At 46.3% G+C, this 25,090-nt stretch overlaps 1 protein-coding gene across 3 annotated transcripts in view; it reads left to right on the forward strand.

The window, feature by feature from the left end:
• Positions 1–510: 510 nt before the first annotated feature.
• The window catches only part of USP4 (ubiquitin specific peptidase 4), a 53,203-nt gene continuing 28,623 nt past the window's right edge, over positions 511–25,090 (forward strand). The window contains exons 1-10 of one of the 3 annotated variants that reach the window (XM_068157976.1): positions 511–662; positions 785–912; positions 1,201–1,331; positions 7,106–7,232; positions 9,419–9,564; positions 9,728–9,789; positions 20,528–20,671; positions 21,320–21,437; positions 22,515–22,688; positions 24,456–24,614. In XM_068157976.1, the coding sequence (XP_068014077.1) occupies positions 511–662; positions 785–912; positions 1,201–1,331; positions 7,106–7,232; positions 9,419–9,564; positions 9,728–9,789; positions 20,528–20,671; positions 21,320–21,437; positions 22,515–22,688; positions 24,456–24,614 (1,341 nt within the window). The remainder of the gene's footprint in view (positions 663–784; positions 913–1,200; positions 1,332–7,105; positions 7,233–9,418; positions 9,565–9,727; positions 9,790–20,527; positions 20,672–21,319; positions 21,438–22,514; positions 22,689–24,455; positions 24,615–25,090) is intronic. The other 2 variants (XR_010989685.1, XM_068157977.1) reach the window with 2 other exon arrangements.

Genomic DNA, 25,090 nt, shown 5'->3' on the forward strand with positions numbered 1-25,090 from the left:
TCGCTCCGCTGCACAGGACAGTCGTGCTCCCAGCACATCGCTCCCTCTACCTTCTTCTAGCAGGTAAAAGGATTTATTTGGTGTGTCACTTTAAAGCAGGTCTCTAAGTCTCTGAATCGCCATCCGAATACTTTCCGATGTTCCCACTCCTCACGGAACGGCTCCCTGAGCAACGCAGGGCCTGCTGCTGGAGAGACAAGCGTCCACACCGCTTCTTAAGAGGCGCGTTCCAGAGAAAGCTCCTGAGCGCTCCCCAGATCCGTGCTCCTGCTCATTTGAAGCCTCCTTCCCTAGTCACCGCCCTGGCCCTGGTCCACAGCCGCCCGGGGAGGGGCAGGGCCGCGCAGGTCCACAGCCTGCGACCGCAAGATGGAGGCAGTCGCCATGACAACCCCGCCCTAAGCCTCGCCCCTGCGCGCGGCCCCGGCCGTCCCGTCAGAGGGCGCGCGGGCGGGACGGGGCGCGCACGGCAGGCCCGCGGCAGGCCCGCGGCGGGCCCACCCAGTGCGCATGCGCACGCGGGCCGACATCCGTCCGCGACGGGGCTTGCCAATGGCCATGGCAGCGGCCGAAGGCGGCGGCGGGGCGCCGCCGTGTCCGGCTGCGCAGCGGGCCGAGCTGGAGCCGCTGCTGGCCACGGCCCTCAGGCCGGGGGACTTCTGGTGAGCACAGCTAGCCGGCCCTCTTCTCCGTCCCCTTCCCCTCGGGGTGGCGGGGCCTGTGGGAGCGGGCCGCGCCGCGCCGTCGCTGAGGGGGCCGCGCCGTCCTGTGCCGTGTGTTGCAGGTACCTGGTGGACATCCGCTGGTTCAAACAGTGGAAGAAGTATGTGGGCATCGACAGGTGGGACATGTTCGATGCGGGCGATCCCAGACTCTTCCCTGGCCCTGTCGACAATTCGGGTCTGTTCGCCGGTAAGTGCCTGGGCGATGGGGGCCTGGTGCTCGGGTCGGGTCGCAGCCCGGCCGCGGGTAAGTGACTCCTCAGAGCAGTCGTCCTCGGGTGCCGCTTTCACTTTTGAAACTCTGTGTCCTGGGAGGGTCTGGTGGCTGTCACAGTTTTGTAAGTGAGGAGTTTGGTGCAGTTTCTGCCTGCCCGTGGGAGAGCTGATAGTTCTTTGGGTTGTGGTAGTGCATGCATAGGTATTGAGAAGAAACTGTGGTGTTCAATGCCATGCCACCTTATATCTGTCTGCCTTTTAGATCTTGAAACTCAGCGTTTGAAAGAACACCTCATTGATGAGCTGGATTATGTATTGCTTCCCACTGAAGCCTGGGATAAGCTAGTAACGTGGTATGGCTGCATAGATGGACAGCAGCCTATTGCCAGAAAAGTAAGTATAGGTGAATCAAGCTCTCCTAAACCTGCTTTCATTACTTAGCCTTTCCCAAACTTGCATGTTACTCATTTTGCCAAATGTGAGTTAAGACAGGGTCCTCAGCAGCTCTTTGGAGAGGAGAACATGAAGTCTTTTTGCCTGGTTTGAAAGAGTGACCTTCCAGTGTTACAGTTCAAATGCCTGACTCCTAAGTGATTATCATTCCATGGGTTATTTGGGGTGAGAATCTTGAACCTTGTTCTGGTTAACTTTTTGCATGATGATTGGTTGGAGTGGTGCCATGCTTTCATGTTGACATGGTATGGTTTGTACTTTGTTGAAAAATGTAAGTCAAGCCTGTCAGATCTTCTGCAACAGAATGGGGCTTTGGAATAAACTGCCTTTCAGTCCAGGTGACTTGGGTACTTCCTCTGGAGTTCAAGGTGGATTTTTTGGTTTCTATTCCAAACTTCTCTGATTCTGAAATTCTTAGGAGATATGTATTTGTGGTTTTGTTCTCTAAGTCTTTTTGTTTGGCAAATGCATTCACGAATGCTGAGTCTAGAACATCCTCTGGAGGGTGAAGTTCACAAATGGTTTCTTTGGAAATGTGTCAGGCAACTGTTTATGTCTTTTTTATTGAGCCTTAGGGTTTTGCACCTACTAAACTGAGCAGTGCCAGTCTGTGGGGTTCATAAAGACTGATCACCACACCAAATGAATATTGCTGATGTTCTGTATGTAGTTAATATTGCTGAAGTCTGGGGCCTTCAAAAGGAACTGATGGAGCGAGTCTAGGGGAGGGCCACAAAAACAATCAGAGGGCTGAAACACCTTTTGTACAAAGACAGACTGAGAGAGCTGGGATTCTTCATCCTGGAGAAGAGAAGGCTCTGGGGAGGCCTTATAGCAGCCTTCCAGTACCTAAAGGAGGACTACAGGCTGGATGTGAGGAGGAAGTTCTTCACCATGAGAGTGGTGAAGCCCTGGAATGGGTTGTCCAGGGAGGTGGTTGGGGCCCCATCCCTGTAGGTGTTGAAGCCCAGGCTGGATGAGGCTCTGGCCAGGCTGATGTAGTGTGGGGTGTCCCTGCCCCTGGCAGGGGGGTTGGAACTGGATGATCCTTATGGTCCCTTCCAACCCTGACTGATACTATGATACTATAAAGAATGCTGTGCAAGGACTGTTTACAAGGACTTGTAGCTCTAGGACCAAGAGAAGGGTAGGTTTAGATTGGATGTTAGGAAGAAGTTCTCAACTATGAGAGTGGCAGAACGCTGCAACGGGTTGCCCAGGGAAAGTTGGGAGAGGCTCCATCTCTGGAGACATTGAAGGTCAGACTTAATGGGGATCTGAGCACTCTGATATTATGGGGGATGCCCCTGCTTACTGTAGGGGGGGGGGGTTGGACTAGTTGACCTTTAAAGGTCCCTTCCAACCCAGTGCATTCTATGATTCTATAAATTTAAGTAAGGGTTATAGTAAGGGCTGCTTCAGGGTGTGCAGGACCAGAAGGCTGGAAGATCTCCCTCTTGCAGGCCCATTGATGCTGCTCTGTGGTACTGGAATGTTGCCATTCGTGGTGGGCTAGAAATTGTAACAAGAAATTCTGACATTTTTAGGAAGTTGAAATGATTCCAGGTTCAGGAGATGACTCAGTGTTCACTATTGAATAGACAGAACTCTCACACGAGCCTGAAGTGGGGGAAGTGATAAAGAAATACAGCATATAAAGGAGATGTAGTTTTAGCAGAAACAGGTAATTTCTTGAGCAATATTGAAGAGGAAAACTGTATCTATTAACTGATTGATGCCTCTCTGAGTGAGGAAGCTTTAGTTCATAAACTGGGTAACCACTTTGACTAACCTTACATGTTATTAGGCACTTCCTTTCCTGAACAATGGGGAAGTTGGACAAGGTTTGAAGACACTGGGGAAACACTTGGGTGATGGACTTAACTGTAGGAGCCTCCTCTCCTCAGATAGTGTCAGATGCCACTCTTCAACACGAAGTACTGAGGGCTAGGGCTAGAGCTTGGAGCTGTTTTATAGACATAAGTTATTGTCCAGCTAGAAGCCAATGTTTTAATTTTGAGTTGCTATGAGAGCATCAGCCTCTGTTGTTTATTGTTAATGTGGTCACTGAGGTGGATTATTATTTTTAGAAGCTGAAATACAGCAGAGTAGGTTTGTAGGATGTTGCAGCCTCTTACGAAAGACATGATGTGAAAGGTCAGCAGAACACACAAACTGTAGCACTGCACCTCAGTAGAAAGCAGGTCATATTTGGCCACAGTATTTTCCAGATAGTGTTTGAAGTAAAGCACTTGAACTTATGGCCCTTGAATGATTTAATCCTTTTCCTAAGGCTGGAGCAACTGTAACTCATGCTTCAAAACACCCATAAAAACAGGATTTGGAAAGCAATTTTCAGGCATGTTTGTAATTCTACAAGCTGGTCTTTTGTCCCTCCCTCTGTGTCTGATGGTCAGAGAATTTCAGGAGGATTAGATTAGATTTATTAGTGGTTCAGGTTTCTTTTGAGCCTTACAGTCAGCCAGTCCTCTGCAGAGTCTCACTGTGAAGTGTATTAATGTGCAGAATAAGGAAGAGCACGATTCTGCAGCGGCTGAATATGTTTTGTGCTCAGATTGCTGTCCAACAGGGTGACCTGAGTTTTGTTTTGGCACAGAATAAGCTGGCTGATTAGGCATCTGGAGGTTATTAGAGACTTTTCTTGCCATTCATCTGTCCTAATGGACGTGGTGATCTGATGAGAAACTCCTTGGGAAGACTTCTGCTACTTCTGATGCCAGTTTGTATTTATTTGTTTCTAACTATAGAATCTTGTAGGACGGGAAGTCCCACTGAATGAAATCATAGTATCATAGTATCAGTCAGGGTTGGAAGGGACCACAAGGATCATCTAGTTCCAACCCCCCTGCCATGGGCAGGGACACCCCACACTAGATCAGCCTGGCCAGAGCCTCAGCCAGCCTGGGCTTAAACACCTCCAGGGACAGGGCCTCAACCACCTCCCTGGACAACCCATTCCAGGGCTTCACCACTCTCATGTTGAAGAACTTCCTCCTCACATCTAGCCTGAATCTCCCCACCTCCAGCTTCATTCCATTCCCCCTAGTCCTATCACTACCTGAGATCCTGAGAAGACCCTCCCCAGCCTTCCTGTAGGCCCCCTTCAGATACTGGGAGGCCACAATTAAGTCACGTTGGAGCCTTCTCTTCTCCAGACTGAACAGCCCCAACTCCTTCAGTCTGTCCTCACAGGAGAGGTGCTCCAGCCCTCTGCTCATCCTCATGGCCCTTCTCTGGACATGTTCCAGCACCTCCAGATCCCTCTTGTAATAGGGGCTCCAGAACTGGAGGCAGTACTCCAGGTGGGGTCTCACCAGAGCTGAGTAGAGGGGGAAGATCACCTCCCTCGACCTGCTGCCCACACTTCTCCTGATGCAGCCCAGGATCTGATTGGCTTTCTGGGCGGCAAGTGCACATTGAGAGCTCATGTTGAGCTTCTTGTCCACCAGCACCCCCAAATCTCTCTCCTCAGGGCTGCTTTCCTTCTGAAAAAGAGCTGGAGAACATGTGAATCAGTTCCTTTGCATTCCTAAGATAATAATAAAAAAATCCTTAACTTGCCTGTTAAGAAGCTGTTTAAACAGGGAGTTTTACTTTTTCTTTGTGTTGCAACAGCAAAACACTGAACATCTTTCCAAATGTGATTATTTACCTTCAAAGCACCTCACAGATCTAATACAACACTATAAAAGCTTAGAAGAGGGAAACATAATTTAGCCAGATTCTCACAGTAGTTCTTTATTATTTGTTTCTTCCCAAAGCTGGGTGAATATTCTCTTGTTTGTTTTCTTTTTCCTGTACAATGCTGCAGAGTGTGTGAATAGAAAGGTTACTCTAGTTGGCATGTATCTACTGCAATCATCCAACTGCCTGACCGCTTCAGGGCTGCCCAACTTTAAAGCAGGTTATTAAGAGCAGCGTCCAAAGGTCTCTTGCACACTGTCACTCTTAACAATTATCCCTGCTGGTTGGGTGAATAAGATGTCAGTTTCACAGCTTTTGTAATTGCAGAGAACTGTGGAGAGAATTGAGGTGTGGGTGTTTTGTTTGTTTTGTTCCTTTGCCTTTCTTTTTTTCTCCTTTGCTTCCCTCCCCCTCTTACATCACAGTGGTCTCCTAAGTGGCATCTGAGAGATGCTTTCTCTTTATGGCATCACGTGTTTTATAATGTGTAGGTGAAGAGTAGTGTCTAGTTTTAGAGAATAGCTTTCTAAAACCATGCTGGGAACTGGTGGATGGGTAGGTGTACCTACTGGGCTGTTCTCTCACATGTGAAATTGATTGGAAAATGACTCTGAAATAAATCAGTGCCCTCGAAATGAGTTCTGACATATCTGTCTGGTTTGCAAGGAGAGAGTGATGAGGCAGATTCTGTATGCCATGCAGGAAAATAATCCATGCTTTGCTTATGGTCTTTCAATAGAAATGATTTTGCTCAATTGTTTCAGGCTTTTTTTTTAATTTTATTTTTAATGTGAACTTTAGTCAAAGACTAGGGGCAGAAGAGAATGGTTTTTTTCTCTAGAATGCTCTGTGTGTTCAGCTGGTTTTCATAGGTGATTAGCTGGCACTATCAGTTCACAGTATAACTTAGGTTGGAAAGGACCTCGAGGATCATCGAGTCCAACCTATCAACACAGACCCCATGACTAGACCATGGCACCAACTGCCACGTCCAATCTCCCCTTGAACACCTCCAGGGACGGTGACTCCACCACCTCCCTGGGCAGCACATTCCAATGACGAACGACTCGCTCGGTGAAGAACTTCCTCCTCACCTCGAGTCTAAACCTCCCCTGGCACAGCTTGAGACTGTGTCCTCTTGTTCTGGTGCTGGTTGCCTGGGAGAAGAGACCAACCCCTTCCCGGCCACAACCACCCCTCAGGTAGTTGTAGAGAGCAATGAGGTCACCCCTGAGCCTCCTCTTCTCCAGGCTAAACAATCCCAGCTCCCTCAGCCTCTCCTCACAGGGCTGTGCTTAAGGCCTCTCCCCAGCCTTGTTGCCCTTCTCTGGACACCTTCAAGTGTTTTGATGTCCTTCTTAAACTGAGGGGCCCAGAACTGGACACAGGACTCAAGGTGCGGCCTAACCAATGCAGAGTACAGGGGCACAATGACTTCCCTGCTCCTGCTGGCCACACTATTCCTAATGCAGGCCAGGATGCCATTGGCCTTCTTGGCCACCTGGGCACACTGCTGGCTCATATTCAGGCAGCTGTCGATCAGCACCCCCAGGTCCCTCTCTGTTTGGGAGCTCTCCAGCCACTCTTACCCCAGCCTGTAGCTCTGCATGGGATTGCCGTAGCCAAAGTGCAGCACCTGGCACTTGGACTTGTTGAATGCCATCCTGTTGGACTCTGCCCATCTGTCCAGTCTGTCAAGGTCCCTCTGCAGAGCCTTTCTACCCTCTAACTGACTAACATCTGTTCAGTTGTGATGATGGACCTATGGAATTTTGGACTGTGGATGGAGAGCATAGAGATTTTTTTACATTCTAAAAGCAAAACAAACCCTCCAGGACAAGCTGACAGAGGTTGTGACTGCATCTGAACCTGACAGCAAGGCAATATTGAGTTTATGGCATGACTTGCAAGACCCCTAGAGACTTAAAATAATTAGGCAAGTGTCTCTTGCAAAGGACTGCTCACAGTTGTAACTTTTGTGTTTCACCACATCTGCCTTCTCTTTGCAGGTAGTGGAACATGGTCTGTTTGTGAAGCACTGTAAAGTTGAAGTTTATCTTCTTGAGCTGAAGCTGTGTGAGGGCACTGATCCTACGAATTTAATTAGCTGCCACTTTAGCAAAGCAGATACAATTGGTGAGTAGTTCTCTATGTGAAGTTGTACTCTGATGAGAGATTTTGTGCCCTCCAGAATGACAGCAGTGTTGATAAACTGGATCAAGTCCAGTGGGTACCAATAGGACAGTTGGAGTTGGTGTGTAAGAAGCTGAGGGAGCTGTGTTCAGTCTGGAGTAGAGAAGGCTTTGGGGGGTACCTCGTAGTAGCTATGAGGAGTTTACTGAGAACATGGAGTCAGGCTATTTCCTGAGTCACAAAGCAAGAAAACAGACAGCAATCATAAACTGAAACAGGACAGGTTCCTACTGAATGTAATGAAAACATTTTCCCTATTAGAATAGAATAGAATAAACCAGGTTGGAAGAGACCTTCGAGATCATTTAGTCCAACCTATCACCCAACACCATCTAATCAACTAAACCTTGGCACCAAGCACCCCATCAAGTCTCCTCCTAAACACCTCCAATGATGGTGACTCCACCACCTACCTGGGCAGCACATTCCAATGGCCAATCACTCTTTCTGTGAAGAATTTCTTCCTAACATCCAACCTAAACCTCCCCTGGCACAGCTTGAGACTGTGTCCTCTTGTTCTGGTGCTGGTTGCCTGGGAGAAGAGACCAACCCCCTCCTGGCTACAACCTCCCTTCAGGTAGTTGTAGACAGCAAGAAGGTCTCCCCTGAGCCTCCTCTTCTCCAGGTTAAGCAACCCCAGCTCCCTCAGCCCAAAGGACAAGTTTTGAATGCTTGGTTGGCTAAGTCTGAGCAGCCTGGTCTGAATTAATTGTTGACCCTGCTTTGAGTGGTTGTACTCGGAACCTTCTGAGTTTCTTCCATCCACGGTGTTTCAGTTTGCAGCACAGGGAGCTGTAGTTAAGAGGTTTGAAAAGCACTTTACCTACTAACTTAAGAAACTTTCTACTAACCTTAAGAAACATTCATGTCACTCATGTAAAGCAGTTCTGTCTCTGGTTCTCCTCCAATTGTTTCTTCTTAGGGGGTGAATGTTTTGGACATGTTAACGGCTCTTCCTACAGTTCTGTTCTTCCTGGAATTTGGCCTGTCTTTCTCTCTGTGTCATTGTTAAATTGTCCCATGTGAAAATGCTGCATCTCACTTGTCATTTATGTCCATAAAGATGCTTGTTTTCTGATGTATGGCCTGACATTAGTAACTGAAACACTTTCCTCCTTGAACCTGTGTTTTCAAATGGTGACAGAAATTGGTCTTTGGACAGAAACTTCTCCCTGGGTTCTGAACATTATTGGTTTGAGAGCCTGACAGGCAAATGCACGACTGAAACCAGACATTTTCCTTCTTCCAGACTAAATATTAGACAAGTTGTATGAGCTGGTTTAGCTTCTATGATAGAGGTGTTTAAGAAGGGCCTGGATTAGGCACTTGGTGCCATGGTTTAGTTGATTAGATGGTGTTGGGTTGGACTCGATGATCTTGTAGGTCTTTTCCGACTTGGTTTATTCTCTACTCTTCTCTACTCTTCTCTACTCTTCTCTACTCTTCTCTACTCTTCTCTACTCTTCTCTACTCTTCTCTACTCTTCTCTACTCTTCTCTACTCTTCTCTACTCTTCTCTACTCTTCTCTACTCTTCTCTACTCTTCTCTACTCTTCTCTACTCTTCTCTACTCTTCTCTACTCTTCTCTACTCTTCTCTACTCTTCTCTACTCTTCTCTTCTCTTCTCTTCTCTACTCTTCTCTACTCTTCTCTACTCTTCTCTACTCTTCTCTACTCTTCTCTACTCTTCTCTACTCTTCTCTACTCTTCTCTACTCTTCTCTACTCTTCTCTACTCTTCTCTACTCTTCTCTACTCTTCTCTACTCTTCTCTACTCTTCTCTACTCTTCTCTACTCTTCTCTACTCTTCTCTACTCTTCTCTACTCTTCTCTACTCTTCTCTACTCTTCTCTACTCTTCTCTACTCTTCTCTACTCTTCTCTACTCTTCTCTACTCTTCTCTACTCTTCTCTACTCTTCTCTACTCTTCTCTACTCTTCTCTACTCTTCTCTACTCTTCTCTACTCTTCTCTACTCTTCTCTACTCTTCTCTACTCTTCTCATCTTGAAGGATCAGTCCTGTATCTCCTTGCTGAATGTCTATCTTGTCAGTTTTGTGTTTCCCAGAGCACTCAAGTTTAAGGAATTTTGGTGCCTTTTTTCTTTTTTCCCCCCCGCTCCTGAACAGCTACCATCGAGAAAGTAATGAAGAAACTATTTAATATCCCAGCTGAGAAGGAAACTAGGTTATGGAACAGGTATAGGAGTAACATTTATGGGCAGCTCAGCAAGCTGGATAGCACAGTGCAAGATGAAGCGCTCCATCAGGGTCAGGTAAGGGGCTTCACTTCCTTTGTTTGATTATTTGTTTGTTTTGGTTAGCCACCACATATTCTCATGTAGCACTTTCTCTGATTCACAGGGTTTTTATGTGCTTTGACAAGCATGTGTACCAGTTTTGCAGCTATCTTTCTTTCTTACCTGGTCTCTCTTTCAGGTTATTCTCATGGAAGTGAAAAATGAAGATGGCACATGGCCCGAACGGCGTTTTGTGGCAGAGTAAGCACGCAAGCACGTTCTAATTGTCAGGCTTGTTCACTTGTTTTCAGTGACCATGTGTTCTCTGTGACAGCCTGTTTATTACTGGCTGTTGTGGGTTTCTTTGTTTTGGGTGTTCTGAAGGAGGAGATAAAATCTTGAATATAAACAGTCTCTAGTGGTTCTGCTGCTAGTTTCTTGTTCTAGCAGCAGTCTTCTGATTTTAAGCCCATTTCAAATAGGTTGTGTAAGCTTAGGTTCCTACAGTGCTTAGGAGATGAAAGGGCTCTTTATGTTGAGCCAGTCTGTGTAAAAAGCTACCTCTGCAGACTGCACAGTGGAAAAAATAAATGTTTTCTACCACTGTGCAACAAAAGATCTTGGAGTGTATTTCCAAAGCTGTCAGTAGTGAATACTCGAGAGTTGTGTTAATTCATCCTTAAAAAGGCTATAGAGATAGCTTAACAAACCCATTGCTACCCAAGACAATTAGAAGCCTGTTAATATTACACAGATTTTTATCTCTCTAATCTCTTAATTTAGAGAAAAGATCAGTGAGGTGGGGGTTGATGAAATATTGCATGCACAGAATGAATGGTGTAGAATTGAGGTTACTTGCACTGAGGAATTAGTCTTAACCAGTCATACTACAAAGAGTGAAATCTCATTATTTCAGTAGTCACTGACTTTCCTATGGGTAAGCCATCATACTCCATAATGATAAAAAGCCCCCAGAATTTTTTTTGTACAATACAGTTAACTTTTGGAGCTGGCTGCCAAGTGACCTCCCTTGAGATCAGGATGTTACTAGTGTTAAACTTGAAGAATTAATCAAGTTGATCAGTGAAACCTGTTTTGAAACACTTGTGTATTTCTGAGCTCTACTACTGGGTAGATGGGTCAGGAGAATGTTCATAGGATTATGACCTTTTGTGGTTGTTTGACCCTGGCTGGGGGCCAGATGCCCTCCAAAGCCACTCTAGCGCTTGCTGCCTTAAATGAACAGGGAAGAGAGAAAATATAACTAAAAGACCATGAGTTGAGACAGAAGCAGACCAGAGGTCCCCTCATCAGGATCAGGGGATGTAGCCTCAATGTAACCTCAGCTCTCCTCTGCCTGCAAGATCATTGATTGCCTTCTTGAGTCTCCATGGCAGCTACACTGCCTGATTTCTTAGGTGACCCCTTCTTAATGACTGTCTTCCCTCTCAGATCATGCACTTGAGCTTCCAGTTTAGATCTAGGTTGGCCATCCCACTTCCTCATGTCCTCCTCTGTGCAGGAAAAAAACAGAGTGCTCTGCATGGCATGCACTTGGGGCTCCACTTCCCTCAGACTGGAGCAGGAGAGAACTCCCTTATTAATCAGTTCTATGGACTTGCTGACCGTCCACTGTTTCTTCTTCACTACTGGGGCAGTCACTGCAGTTGCTCTTTGGGTCCCCACATCAACCATGGTATCCTCAGATGAAGTTTGGGTGCCTACCTCAACCACAGTCCTTTGAGAGTAGTGAACTGTGGCTTGATAAGCACAGGCCAGACCCCAATACAGTGCTAGAAGCTGTTGGTTTTAATTGGAGTTGGCAAGGCACCCTTCCATCAGGTGGTGTGTCACTTTATTGGGGTTACCTGCCTCTTCTGGGGTAAAGTCCCAGGCTATGTGAGGTGATAGCCATCCTAGGAATCTGCCCAAATCCTTCCACACGCCCTGCCGTCCAGTGACCTGCTGCTTCAGGGCACATTTCAGTATCTCCTTTCCCAGAAGCCGTCTCCTTCCATGCTGTCATGAGACCAGGTTCCACAAAGCCCACAGTATGCCAATAATATTGATCAGCAGTATTAATGAGCTCACATAAGGGTGAACAAGAGCATTGGGAGCCTGCATAATAAAACACTCTACGTCTATCTCCAGTAGGAAGAAAGAGATGCTAGCTCCCACAGCACAGCAGGGCTACAAAGGCCAGAAGAAGACACATAGCCATTACCTGTTTTGATGTGTTCCTAAATGAAGCAAATGTTGCAAAACACAGCAATGCTGCTAGCAGGCTCCCTGACCTGAAAAGGAGCTTCTAACTTAAATATAGCAGGCTTAAAGCAAAACTGCAGTTACCTTAATTTCCCAGCCAATGCACCAAAAAGGACTCTGGTGGTTTGGCCTTGGCTGGGGGCCAGATGCCCAACAAAGCTGCTCTGTTGCTCCTCTTCTTAGATGGGCAGGGCAGAGAGAAAACAGAACCAATAGCCCATGAGTCAAGATAGAATCAATTTAATGGGATGAGATGCAAAAGCCACACGTGGAAGCAGGAGCAAACTGTTCTCTACTTCTGATCAGCAGATGATGTTTGGTCACTTCCTGGGAAGCAGGGCTCCAATATGTGTAGTGGTTACTCTGAAGGACAAACTTTGTTAATGAGTAGGGTCCTACACTTCCTTCTGTCCCTTAGCTTTTATATCATGTGGCATGGAATACCCCTTGGGTCAGCTGTCTTGTCCATGTCCCCTCCCAAGATCTTGCCCATCACTACTGGGGGGAACATGTTGGGAAAGGCACAGTGTTGGTGCTTGGCTCAGCAGCAGCCAAAACACTGCTGTGTTATCAGCACCCAGCTACATCACAGCACTAGGAAAGATACTCTGGAGAATTAACTTCATCTCAGCCTAACCCAGTGCACCTAAATGTTCATACCAAGTAGGGGTTGACAGCATTAGGGAGGCAGCCATGTGAAAACCAGTTCATAACCTTTTGTTTCTATGTGAAGCAAAGCTAAGGAGGAGCCTTGCAGCATTCACAGGCCTTGGTCTTTTCTCTCTCTGAGGTTACTCTGACAGGTCTCTCTCTGTTACTCTGACAGGTAAAGACTGATGATTAATCTCTAGTGATATCTGAAGGGAAATGGTTATTAGTATGCAGATTAATATTTTTCTAATGACGTAGAAATAAAGATTTGCTGCTTGTGATGTAGAACTGGGGAATTGTTTGACTCAGTGCTGATAATCATGTTTGAAAGAATTGCACTAAGTCATACACCCAGGATTATCTGTTCCTTTGTGCTTTGTCTTGCCTAGTTCTTTCTTTTGCCCTTATCTCAGTTAAGCAACTAAGCATGTATGTCCACATAACATCTTCCTTACATGCTTGGGTGTGTTGGTTTAGCAAGTTCCGCTCTCTGGCTCCTGCTTAGGTTAACTGCATAGTAACTGTTCAAAATGCTGTTAGGGAAGCCAGAGAGGGGAAGGGGTAACAGGACTGCTGCTTTTCTTTAGGATGGATGTTGGCACATGGTGGTCAGCACACAAACTGCTGATCAGATTAGAAGGACCATTTTAAGTGGCTAGGGAGAAGGTTCAGGTCTCTCAGAAAAAACGCTTGCTCTAACATCTCTGGGTTGTGCCAAGTCCTGGTGGACTAACTTGATGCCTTCCTGTACCAAAGGTGACTTTGTCCTGTATGGCAAGTCAGGTAGAAAGACTGGACTTTAAACTAGTTTCTGTGTTTGAAATGGAAGGAGGAAAAAGTTGAAAACTCCTTCTTCCATGGACATAATCAAATGAGAGATGATGGGCAGTCAGCATTTTCCTGTTAGGGTCAGTGATGATTTATATGGCATTTTATGGCTGCAAGCTACTAACATTATCCAGCAGTTGTCTTGATAAACCCTGGAATGGGTATGAAGTGTACTCATACTATTGAAAGTAAAGAGGAAGGTTGTGCTGCATCTGTTCAGGTGTGTCCAGTAGCCTGCCTTTTGGTGTGGGCAGTAGCAGATGCATGTAGGAGTAAAACAAGTTCTGTGTCAGAAGAGGGTGTAGTTAACAATGGGTCTGCCGTGGTGCGCTCCTGTCTTCTGGTAGCCTGTGGCTCAGAATCTTCCTGAGACACCTGAGTCTAGATACTTGTGTCCATCTATGTTGGTGCTTCAGGGGGACTTTTCTTCTGCTTTTTGGTGCTTCCTCTGTTGCATGTTATTACCCTTGCAGACTAGGCTGATGGCAGTCTAGATTGAATCATTTCAGTCTAGACTCAATCATGAGGCTCTGGCCAGCCTGCTCTAGTGTGGGGTGTCCCTGCCCATGGCAGGGGGATTGGAACTAGATGATCCTTGTGGTCCCTTCCAACCCTGACTGATACTAGGATTTGTATGTATTTTCTTTCTGCTGCTCTTTGAAGAGCTATTTCACAAAGCTTTTGGCCTATTTTAGAGGATTTATGTCTAAAAAAGAAGTAATGAAGCTTTTTTTGGTTGTTGTTACTTGATATTTTCTTAGTGAATAAGCTTAATTCAAACTTCCCTTTCTTGACTCGTTGGCATTGCTCCATATTAATGCATTTATGATTGCTCTGTGCTTCCTTTCATATCAGTCATAACGGGTCATATATCAGTCATAATTGATGATCTGGATGAGGGCATTGAGTCCATCATCAGTAAATTTGCTGACGACACCAAGCTGGGGGCAGGAGTTGATCTGCTGGAGGGTAGAGAAGCTCTGCAGAGGGACCTCGACAGGCTGGACAGATGGGCAGAGTCCAAGGGCATGAGATTGAACACATCCAAGTGCCAAGTTCTGCACATTGGCCACAACAACCCCATGCAGAGCTACAGGCTGGGGTCAGAGTGGCTGGAGAGCAGCCAGGTAGAGAGGGACCTGGGGGTGCTGGTCGATGGTAGGCTGAACATGAGCCTGCAGTGTGCCCAGGCAGCCAAGAGGGCCAATGGCATCCTGGCCTGCATCAGGAACAGTGTGGCCAGCAGGAGCAGGGAGGTCATTCTGCCCTGTGCTCAGCACTAGTTAGGCTGCACCTCGAGTCCTGTGTCCAGTCCTGGGCCCCTCAGTTTAGGAAGGAGGTTGAGTTGCTGGAACGAGTCCAGAGAAGGGCAACGAAGTTGGTGAGGGGTTTGGAACACAGCCCTGTGAGGAGAGACTGAGGGAGCTGGGATTGCTTAGCCTGGAGAAGAGGAGACTCAGGGGTGACCTTATTGCTGTCTACAACTACCTGAAGGGAGGTTGTAGACAGGCAGAGGTTGGTCTCTTCTCCCAGGCAACCAGCACCAGAACAAGAGGACACAGTCTCAGGCTGTGCCAGGGGAGGTTCAGGTTGGATGTTAGGAAGAAGTTCTATACAGAGAGAGTGATTGCCCATTGGAATGGGCTGCCTGGGGAGGTGGTGGAGTCACCATCATTGGGGGTGTTCAGGAGGAGACTTGATGGGGTGCTTGGTGCCATGGGTTAGTTGTTTAGGTGGGTTGGATTGGTTGATGGGTTGGACATGATGATCTTGAAGGTGTCTTCCAACCTGGCTTGGTTTATTCTAAAAAATAAAGGTTTATTCTGAAATAAAGGGTTCTGATGTTTACTTGGTTTCCTTCCCTTTTTTGGCATATCTTCATATAAATGTGTAAATACTTAACACTCTGTAGTTTGCAATTTGATGTTTGAATATTCTCTAGCTAGTTCTCGTGCTTTATTGGGAATCTTTACTTTTTGTCAAGATAACTCTTTTAAGGGTGGTGTCATATTTAATTGAGTTCCAAATACACTGCCTAAATTCTGCTTCCCTAGGGAGCTGAAATACAGCAAAACACAGTGCAAAGATTTCTTCCTAATCTTAGGCTGAGCCTTTTTCATAAGTTAATGTTGGAGCAGCATGATTTCCTCCCTTCCCCCCCCCACTTTGAAAGTAGGAATTCAATAGATAAACTCATTAATGAACCCTTTCTATAGAATTAAACACAAAGAAGTTGCTTTATTTTAAGCACGTTTCAGTTCCTGTATCTCTCAGCAGACAAACCTAAAGTGGAAGCGTGCTCTATGTTTTGCAGTGTGTTCTGAGTTGATCTGTTTAAAATGTCTTATTCTGGTGAGATTAGATCTCTGTACTGCAGTGAAACGTTGCCAGCATTTAAACTGTTCTGTGGGCTTGTAAAAGACTCCTGTCAGGGCTGAAAGCCAGTTACAGGTCTGGGACATGGGTTGCTTTTGTGCACAGATGTGTTGCGTTAAATCAGTGTCCTGTGTTTTAGACTCCGGATTAGTAAGTAAAGTACAAACTCACACAGACTCAACCTGTATAAAATCTGTGGGTGGCTGTGGGTCATTGAACCAGGCAGAACTGGTGAGACATAAAGAGGGGAAGACTGGCCAGTCCAGGGAAGTGTGAGCATCTGTCGAGGCCATCCAGAGGGACCTTGACAGGCTGGAGAGGTGGGCACAGGCCAACCTCATGAGGTTCAATAAGAGCAAGTGCAGGGTCCTGCAGCTGGGTCAAGGCAATCCCAGGCACAAATCCAGGCTGGGCAGGGACTGGCTGGAAAGTAGCCCTGAGGAGAGAGACTTGGGGGTGCTGGTGGACAAGAAGCTCAACAGGAGCTCTCAGTGTGCACTTGCAGCCCGCAAAGCCAATCAGATCCTGGGCTGCATCAGGAGAAGTGTGGCCAGCAGGTCAAGGGAAGTAATTCTCCCCCTCTACTCAGCCCTGGTGAGACCCCACCTGGAGTACTGCCTCCAGTTCTGGAGCCCCTATTACAAGAGGGATCTGGAGGTGCTGGAACGTGTCCAGAGAAGGGCCACGAGGATGATCAGAGGGCTGGAGCACCTCTCCTGTGAGGACAGACTGAAGGAGTTGGGGCTGTTCAGTCTGGAGAAGAGAAGGCTCCGAGGTGACCTAATTGTGGCCTTCCAGTATCTGAAGGGGACCTACAGGAAGGCTGGGGAAGGACTTGTCAGGATGTCAGGTAGTGATAGGACTAGGGGGAATGGAATGAAGCTGGAGGTGGGGAGATTCAGGCTGGACGTGAGGAGGAAGTTCTTCACCATGAGAATGGTGAAGCCCTGGAATGGGTTGTCCAGGGAGGTGGTTGAGGCCCCATCCCTGGGGGTGTTTAGGACCAGGCTGGATGAGGCTGTGGGCAGCCTGCTCTAGTGTGGAGTGTCCCTGCCCATGGCAAGGGGGTTGGCACTAGATGATCCTTGTGGTCTCTTCCAACCCTGACTGATACTATGACATGCTGGAAGGTGTCCAGAGAAGGGCCACGAGGATGATCAGAGGGCTGGAGCTCCTCTCCTATGAAGACAGACTGAGGGAGTTGGGGCTGTTCAGTCTGGAGAAGAGAGGGCTCTGAGGAAACCTAATTGTGCCCTTCCAGTATCTTAAGGGGGGCTATAAGAAAGCTGGTGAGGGACATTTTAGGGTGTCAGGTAATGGTAGAACCAGGGGGAATGGAACAAAACTAGAAATAGGTAGATTCAGTTTGGTTGTTAGGAAGAAGTTTTCACCATGAGTGTGGTGAGACACTGGAACAGGTTGCCCAGAGAGGTGGTAGTAGCCCCATCCCTGAGGTTTTTAAGGCCAGGCTGGATGTGGCTCTGGGCAACCTGATCTTGTGGAAAGTATCTCTTCCTATGGCAGGGGGGTTGGAACTAGATGATCCTTGAGGTCCTTTCCAACCCTAACAATTCTATGTTTCTATCTGATCCTATGCACTGATGAGGTGCTCAGGGTAGGTTATACTGTGTCAGTACTGCAGAAAGTAATTCTGTTGTAAAAGATGTTTTTGTTTGTAGGGAAGAAGTGGATTTTTTTTAAGCCAAAGCTGCTATCAGGAGTGAGTTGAAGGCTACATTAATAGCTTAGCTAAGAAGAAGTGAAACTATAACCCTGGAGACCTTTTCTGTTCTTTTGTGAGGTTAAGCAAGACTGTAAGGTTGATAAGTTGTTCTGCTACAAAAATAAACTTGAACTGGTGAAGTTCTGAAGAATCTGAGTGCCTCTAGCTGCATGTGGTTACAGCAGGAGCTGTAAATGCTCTGTGCTGAGGCACAGTTGGGAGGAGAGTTGAGTAGCTCCAAATTTTAATCCTATCTCAAATAAATACATTTGTTCCAACGTTCTGTTTCTTATCTGGTGAAGCTGTTTATCCAAGACCAGCTTTATATTTGGAGATCTTTCTTTGGGCTGTACCACCTTTGTACTAAAACCTCATGAGAAAGTCTTGATGGCATAAACCAATGGGATCTACAGGTCCCTGCTGTTGGCAAAAAATGGAGAGCACCTGCACTTCTGCTGATGTGCCAAGAGAGGCCTTTGAAAGCTGGGAGCTTGTGTCATTAACTACTGACAGAATATGACTGTGGGGTGTGTGGGTTCCCTTACTGTGTTTTCCCCCCCTTACCATTTGCTGCTTGTCAGGGGCCCTGGCTCCTACCAGGGGAAGACACTTTTGCACATGAGGCAGCCTTCCTTGTGTTTCCCCAGCCATCTAGCTGGCTGACATTTTACAGAGGAATGGTCTTAAACTCTACAGTGTTCCTTCTTCAGTATATTCAGAGTAGGCCTGGCCACTTGTGCTTGTTATTTCTCCAGGGAGCAGCAAACTACTTTATTCTTGTAGTTTGAAACAGCTTTTAACTGTTAGACAAGGTTTCAGAAGAAGGAATGGATTATACTTACTCTAGGAATTCCAGAATTGGAGGCTTACTTGTTTTCTGGAGGGAGATTATATCAATGACTGTGGCTTTTAGTCCTCTCTTATTGTTACTTGCAAGATTCCCATAATAAAATCCTGAGCTAATTTATTCCCATAATAAAATCCAGAGTTCCACCTTGGTTCCAGCATAGATTTTTTTATCCTGAATATGATTTTCTTAGCACTTGCAAACAAGAAATTGGGTCAGATCTGTAAACCCAGCCCTTTTTTCCATCAGGTGTTCACACTCCTCTGTGTCCTGATGGCTTTGTGTACTCTGTGGAGTTCTCCCCCCTCCCCCCCACCTCCCTGCCCCTATTTTGCTCAGTAAAATGTTGAGTTGTCTCTTAGTTCAGCCAACCTTGTAACATAGGCGGCTTTTTTCAACGACTCTGTCACGCTTTAGACATCTGTTCAACCTGGCACAATGTGATTCAGTGACAGCACATGCCAGAAATTACTTGTACAGGTTTAAGAGCTTGGTGGTTGGCATGTGTTTTGCAGGTTCAGAATCCTGTAATTAAATGCCCTTTCATGTTTAAAACTAGTGTGCTTCTCACAGGCCCATGTGTGCTGATTATTTCAGAGGACCTTTTCAGCAACTGGACCTGATACTAACAAGGAAGGTCTGGTTAGAGTGGTGAAGGTTGAAGGAAGCCTTGGCTGCAGTGATCATGAGATGGTGGAGTTCAGGATCTTGTGTGGTAGGAACAGAATACCAAGCAGAATCACAACCTTGGACTTCAACAGGGCCAACTTTGGCCTTTTCAAGCAGTTGCTAGGGGAAGTCTCATGGTACAGGGTGCTAGAAGGTGAAGAGTTCCAAGATAGTTGGTTAATATTCAAGGACCACTTCTTCCAAGCTGAAGATGAGAGAATTCCAATGAGTAGGAAATTGAGAAAGTGAGCCAGAAGACCTGCATGGTTAAGCAGCAAACTGCTGGGCAAACTCAAGTGGAAGAAGAGGGTCTATGGGTCATGGAAGGAGGGGCTGGCCACTTGGGAGGAATGTAAGACTCTTGTCAGAGGATGCAGGGACACAACTAGGAAAGCTAAGGCCTCCTTGGAATTCAGCCTTGCAAGTGAGGTCAAGGACAACAGAAGGGCCTTCTTCAAACACATTGCAGGAAAAACTAACACTAGATAAGATGTAGGCCCACTGCTGAATGAGGTGGCTGTCTTGGTGACAGAGGATACAAAGGAGGTGGAGTTACTGAATGCCTTCTTTGTCTCCATCTATACTGCTGGAGACTGTTGGAAATTTTGAAATCCCTGAAGAGGTTGCCCTCCTTTGCTCCCTATTAGATTTTCTTCCTATTATTTTCTGAGTGCCTTAATCTGTTCTCCTACTGGAGTCAAATGTGGCTGCAATAGCCACTGCTGCATGGCCATTGGTGTCCTGCTTTTGGCATTCAGTTTTGCATGTTTATTTGGGCAAAGCTCAGGAGAATAGGCTGTTTCCCAGCTAGCTCTTGCTGTTGAGAAATTACCATCAAAATAATTGATTTATGCTTACTTGTGTAGTACTGTCCTGTGGTTTTGTGTTTTTGTTAGGGAGCCAAAGCTGTCTGTGACAGAACACTGTTGAATTTTAGTCCCGTGTTGGTCTTCTGCAGCGCTGTGTTCTGGTTCTTTTCAGGACCAGGGGAGTGGTGTGTGAAAGAGTCTGGTATTCATCACTGGAGAGACTTGAGGCTTATGAACTTTTAAAATTGTTATCTCCAGTCTCAGAATGCTGAGAATCACTGTGTGCACTGCCTGTACAGAGCAGTGTACCTCCAGATCAGTACAGAGCAGTACCTCCACGTTGTAGTTGCATAACAAGGTAGTTGTATCAGCTGGGCTCAGTAACAAACTGTTGTGCCCACTCTGGTTATCTTCTTACTAATTAGTATTCTGTCTGAGGTGGTGATTTGGGTTTCAGGTAGGGAAAGGTTGACTTGCTTTTTAACAGGGGGTAAGTTTTAAGACTGAGATTATTTTGCTTGCTTGTTTCAAGCTGGTTTACTCAAAAACCTCAGTCTTGCTTCCCTGTTGCTCATGCCATCCAAGTTGCCTACTTGTTTCAGTCTGGGACCCAGGTTTTGCTTTAAGCAATAATAGTTGCTTCTGGTACTTTTTTTCTGAGGTTTTCTGTTGCAGACAAGTGTTTGGAAGCGTGATCACACAGATCAAAACAGTAAATTCTGTGTGTGGGAATTAACTGTAGTGTGGCAAGGCCTTGGATTTTTGTGGGTGATGGGGCTGGAGGTGAAAAAAGTAGCAGCACTGTTTCTACTTCTTTTTCCTTTCTCCCAGATCAAGCACTGCAACTAGCAGAAACTTTACTACCTCTTCAAAATCATCAGCAAGTTCTTATTCTTCAGTGTCTGCCACTTCTGTCATTACTAATGGTGATAGCAGTAACTCCTATGGACTGAACAACTCCCACCTGGGCAGGGGGTAAGAGCAGGAATGTTCTTTTTGTTTCTTCATCCTTCATGTGAATGAATGCTCCTGTGCATCCTTGCCTGCCTAGAAAAGGAGTGTGACGGTGCCCCATGAGGAGTTCTGTGACTCTTGTGTGCTTGTTTATCAAACTTTGCTTTTGAAACCACTGCCCCTGCTCTTCCTTGCTCACTTGCAAAAGTAGGGCATGTTCCAGAGTTTACTAACTACTAGGGCATTGCTTGATTTGGAAGGGATTTGGAGTGTAAGGGAAGGGCTTATATTCTTTGCTCCATCTGCCTGTGTGCTAGAAGCCTTCCTAGGTAGATATCATAGTTTTCTTATTAGCTCTTGCAGTAGATCATATAGACTCCTGTAGACACTTGCTGCATTAGGATGATGTGCTGGGTACTTGTAGACAGAGGGAAACTCCTGTGTTTTGAGCCATAAATAATAGACCTTGTAACAATTCATGTTTCCAGAGTTGGCACATATATTTCATGTCCTGGCAATTCAGTATTAGGCACTGTGAAGCAGGAGAAACATGTGGAATGGTTAAACAATTCTGTTAAACCTTTTTCTGATGCATTTGATGTGACTCTTAAAATAGTATTGAGACTCAGTAAACTCGTTGTGGAGTTCATTGTGTTGTCTTTCCTCCAGAGGATCTGGGTTTGCCTGTAACTCTTACAACAGCAGGGACAGTCCTTCTCTGTCACAGCCTGGACTCTGTGGGCTCAGTAATCTTGGAAATACCTGCTTCATGAATTCTGCATTACAGGTAAGAATTTGTGGACTAAAATATATGAAGAGAAAAGGCTGTTTTAACATGATTCAGTGAGGGGACTGCACCAGAAACAAACCCAAACCATCAGACCAAATAAAACCCAAATGGTTCTATGTTTCTGTGGTTTAGGTTAGCTTATCCACAGCACCTAGTATAGTATTGAGGACTGGATGTAAAATACCTGGCTTCTGAAGAGGCTATGGGGAAAGTCATACCAAGCAGGTGTCTAACTGTAATGTAAGTCCCCACTTCTGTGGCTCTGACAAAATTAGGCTGACGTGGAAGACATTTTGACTTGTCCACTACATGAGCAGTTCTAGGGTCTGTGGTTAGAGGTTCTTGGAAAATTAGGGTATGGAAAGTCTTCAGAAGGGTTCAGGGTCCCTGTATGGATTATTCAGGTTGTGACAGGGAAAGTGAATAATGATTACTGGGTTTATTTGGTTCATTTAAAAAACCCCAACTGGTTAATGTGGAGGGATATTATATTGAGAGCACACATCTTCCTGCCAGAAGTCCAGGCTTTGTTTTTTCCCCCAGAAGATTGTTTGCTCTTTGCTTTGCTGAACTATTAATTACAGTAATTTTCAGTGAATGCTTAAAGCTATTCTGCTCCAAAGGAACAGAAAGTGACAAATGTGATGTCAGTTATGAAGAAATTTCATTGTGAGAATGAAGGAGCTGCAGACCAGGCAGCTTTATGCCTTAAGTGAGATAAACCAGAAGAAACTGCTGCAGAGGGGAGGCTTATACTTGAGGGCAAATACATTGTGCAGGAGAGAAGTTAGTGTGGCATCTGCAAAGAGAAACCATGTGTCAGAAATGAGCTGTTAGGCTCTTGAGTGCTTATTTAATGGCAGTCCTTATTTAGTTCAGTTCTGCTCTTGAGCTGCAATGCTTAGTGTCCTACCCTCCCAGTAGGTTGTTTTGTTTGTTGTTTCTTTTTCCTGCATGAAATAGACACTCAAATCCAGTCTGGCTAGTTTTGTGAATAGCTTGGTACATGTTCTGATGTGAAAGCTGGGGTTAATTTAATTTCCTTGTAAATTAATTTTCTTAATGCTTTTCCAGTGTCTGAGCAATACCCCTCCACTGACAGACTATTTCCTGGAAGACAAATACGAAGCTGAAATAAATCAGAATAATCCACTGGGGATGAGAGGAGAAATTGCAGAAGCCTATGCGGAGCTCATTAAACAGATGTGGTCTGGGAGGCAGTCCTATGTGGCCCCACGTGTGTTTAAAGTAAGCACTCCTGCTTCTTGTGGCATAGCTTTTGACAGAAGGCAATGGAAAAGCAGTGACAGAATGGCTTCAGTGGTGTTCCACATTTTGTGGGTGTTTCACATTTCGGGGTACAGGGAGGAACTTGCCAATGAGTGCCAGGTTCTGCACATCGTCCACAACAACCCCAGGCAGTGCTACAGGCTGGGGTCAGAGTGGCTGGAGAGCAGCCAGGCAGAGAGGGACCTGGGGGTGCTGGTTGATGGTAGGCTGAACATGAGCCTGCAGTGTGCCCAGGCAGCCAAGAGGGCCAATGGCATCCTGGCCTGCATCAGGAAGAGTGTGGCCAGCAGGAGCAGGGAGGTCATTCTGCCCCTGTACACTGCACTGGTTAGACCACACCTCGAGTCCTGTGTCCAGTTCTGGGCCCCTCAGTTTAGGAAGGATGTTGAGTTGCTGGATAGTGTCCAGAGAAGGGCAATGAAGTTGGTGAGGAGCTTGGAACACAAGCCCTATGAGGAAAGGCTGAGGGAACTGGGGCTGCTTAGCCTGGAGAAGAGGAGACTCAGGGGTGACCTTATTGCTGCCTACAACTCCCTGAAGGAGGGTTGTAGACAGGCAGAGGTTGGTCTCTTCTCCCAGGCAGCCAGCACCAGAACGAGAGGACACAGTCTCAGGCTGTGCCAGGGAAGGTTCAGGCTGGAGGTCAGGAGGAAGTTTTACACAGAGGGTGATTGCCCATTGGAATGGACTGCCTGGGGAGGTGGTGGAGTCGCCATCACTGGAGGTTTTCAGGAGGAGACTTGACAGGGTGCTTGGTTGCATGGTTTAGTTGGTTGGGTGGTGTTGGATGATAGGTTGGACGCAATGATCTTGAAGGTCTCTTCCAACCTGGTCTGGTCTGGTCTGGTCTATTCTATTCTATTCTAATGTTAAATGCCTTGCTTGGTAAATGACCTTCCATCCTGAGAGCTGTTTACAGATGCCTTGGCTACAAAAGTCTCAGTATATTGAGGAAGACTAACATCCCAAACACAGGAAATAATCAATGACCCGATATCTATGTCAGTGTAGATTCTGTTTTGGTTTTGCACGGTACAGGCCAGAAGTTGAGAGTGTGTGCTTTTGAGACCTGGAGGCAGGTCACTAAATGATGGTGGTGTGAAATAGCACTCAAGAACTAAGCACTCATGAGGCTGCACATGGGTGTGCTGTTTCTGGCTTTTGCTAGCTCAGACTAATGTCTCTGACTTTTATGTCACAGTTGTTAGAATAGCTAGAGATTGCTGTGGCAAGGATTTCAACCTTAATTCCAAGCCAGTTTGGTTAGTTCCTGCCTATCTTTGTTAGTCCATGAGTATCTTCTGCAAGCATCTTCAGTCTTATGGTCTGCTTTCTTCAATATGCTACCTCATAGCAAGTCTGCACTATGGGAACTGCAGGTTTTTGAAGGAGAAACTAAAATGAAAAATGCATCAGGCAGGTAGGTTTTGTGTATTGGTTGGTTGTAGGTTTCTCAGTTGACATTGATAACTTCTATTTCTAATGTCACAGCACTAAATGTATTCTTCCCTCTCAGCACTAGGGGGGAAAACATAAAATACAGCTGAGGAAATTATTCTGGCACCCTTAACTGCTTTAGCATCCAGTTCATTGTGGTCTGCTGCTAAAATGAGGTAGCACAGAGTTGATCTCTGCAAGAGCCAGGCTGTGAGTGTTTTGGTTCCTGTCTCTTACAGGTAGGTTATGCTCATTCCCCTCTGACTCCTCCTGCCTTTTCTGTTGCAGACTCAAGTTGGCCGATTTGCTCCTCAGTTTTCAGGATACCAGCAGCAAGATTCGCAGGAGCTCTTGGCTTTTCTTCTGGATGGCTTGCACGAGGATTTGAACAGAGTGAAAAAGAAGCCCTACTTGGAGTTGAAGGATGCCAATGGCAGACCTGATTCGGTATGGTGCCCTTTAGTTGAGGGTAGGGCAGGTGGTGCTTCCCAGTGGCTTTGATTGGGTTTTGTGATGCTTCCTGGCCTTTCTGCTCGCAGGCCACACAAATAGCCTCCCTACAAATCATGTACCAGGGAGGGGAGATCCCTGTCATGCTTTATGGCCCAACTGACCCTTTGTGACACTTTGTAGCCAATTGCAGTTGCTCTGCCGTACAGCAGAATATCTCTTCTTGTACTGGCCTGCAGGAAGCTGTGCTTGTGATACCATACCTAAGTGGGTCTGCAGAGGAAGGGAGGTTGATCTTGTGACATGACATACCTAAAAGTAGGCTATAGTTGCTACCATAACCTTTTGACTATTCAGGCCCATTTTCTTGCTTCATGTAGATTGAGCAGCTGCTCTTAGCATCAGTTTGAGGGGCATCATGCTTGTGTTTGGATTTGAGTGGGACAGGGGCTATTCTCACATGGATGTGCCCC

The sequence above is a fragment of the Melanerpes formicivorus genome, unplaced genomic scaffold (assembly GCF_026170545.1).
Source record: "Melanerpes formicivorus ecotype bairdi unplaced genomic scaffold, bMelFor1.0.p_v2 SCAF_38, whole genome shotgun sequence".
Classification (NCBI taxonomy): Eukaryota; Metazoa; Chordata; class Aves; order Piciformes; family Picidae; genus Melanerpes; species Melanerpes formicivorus.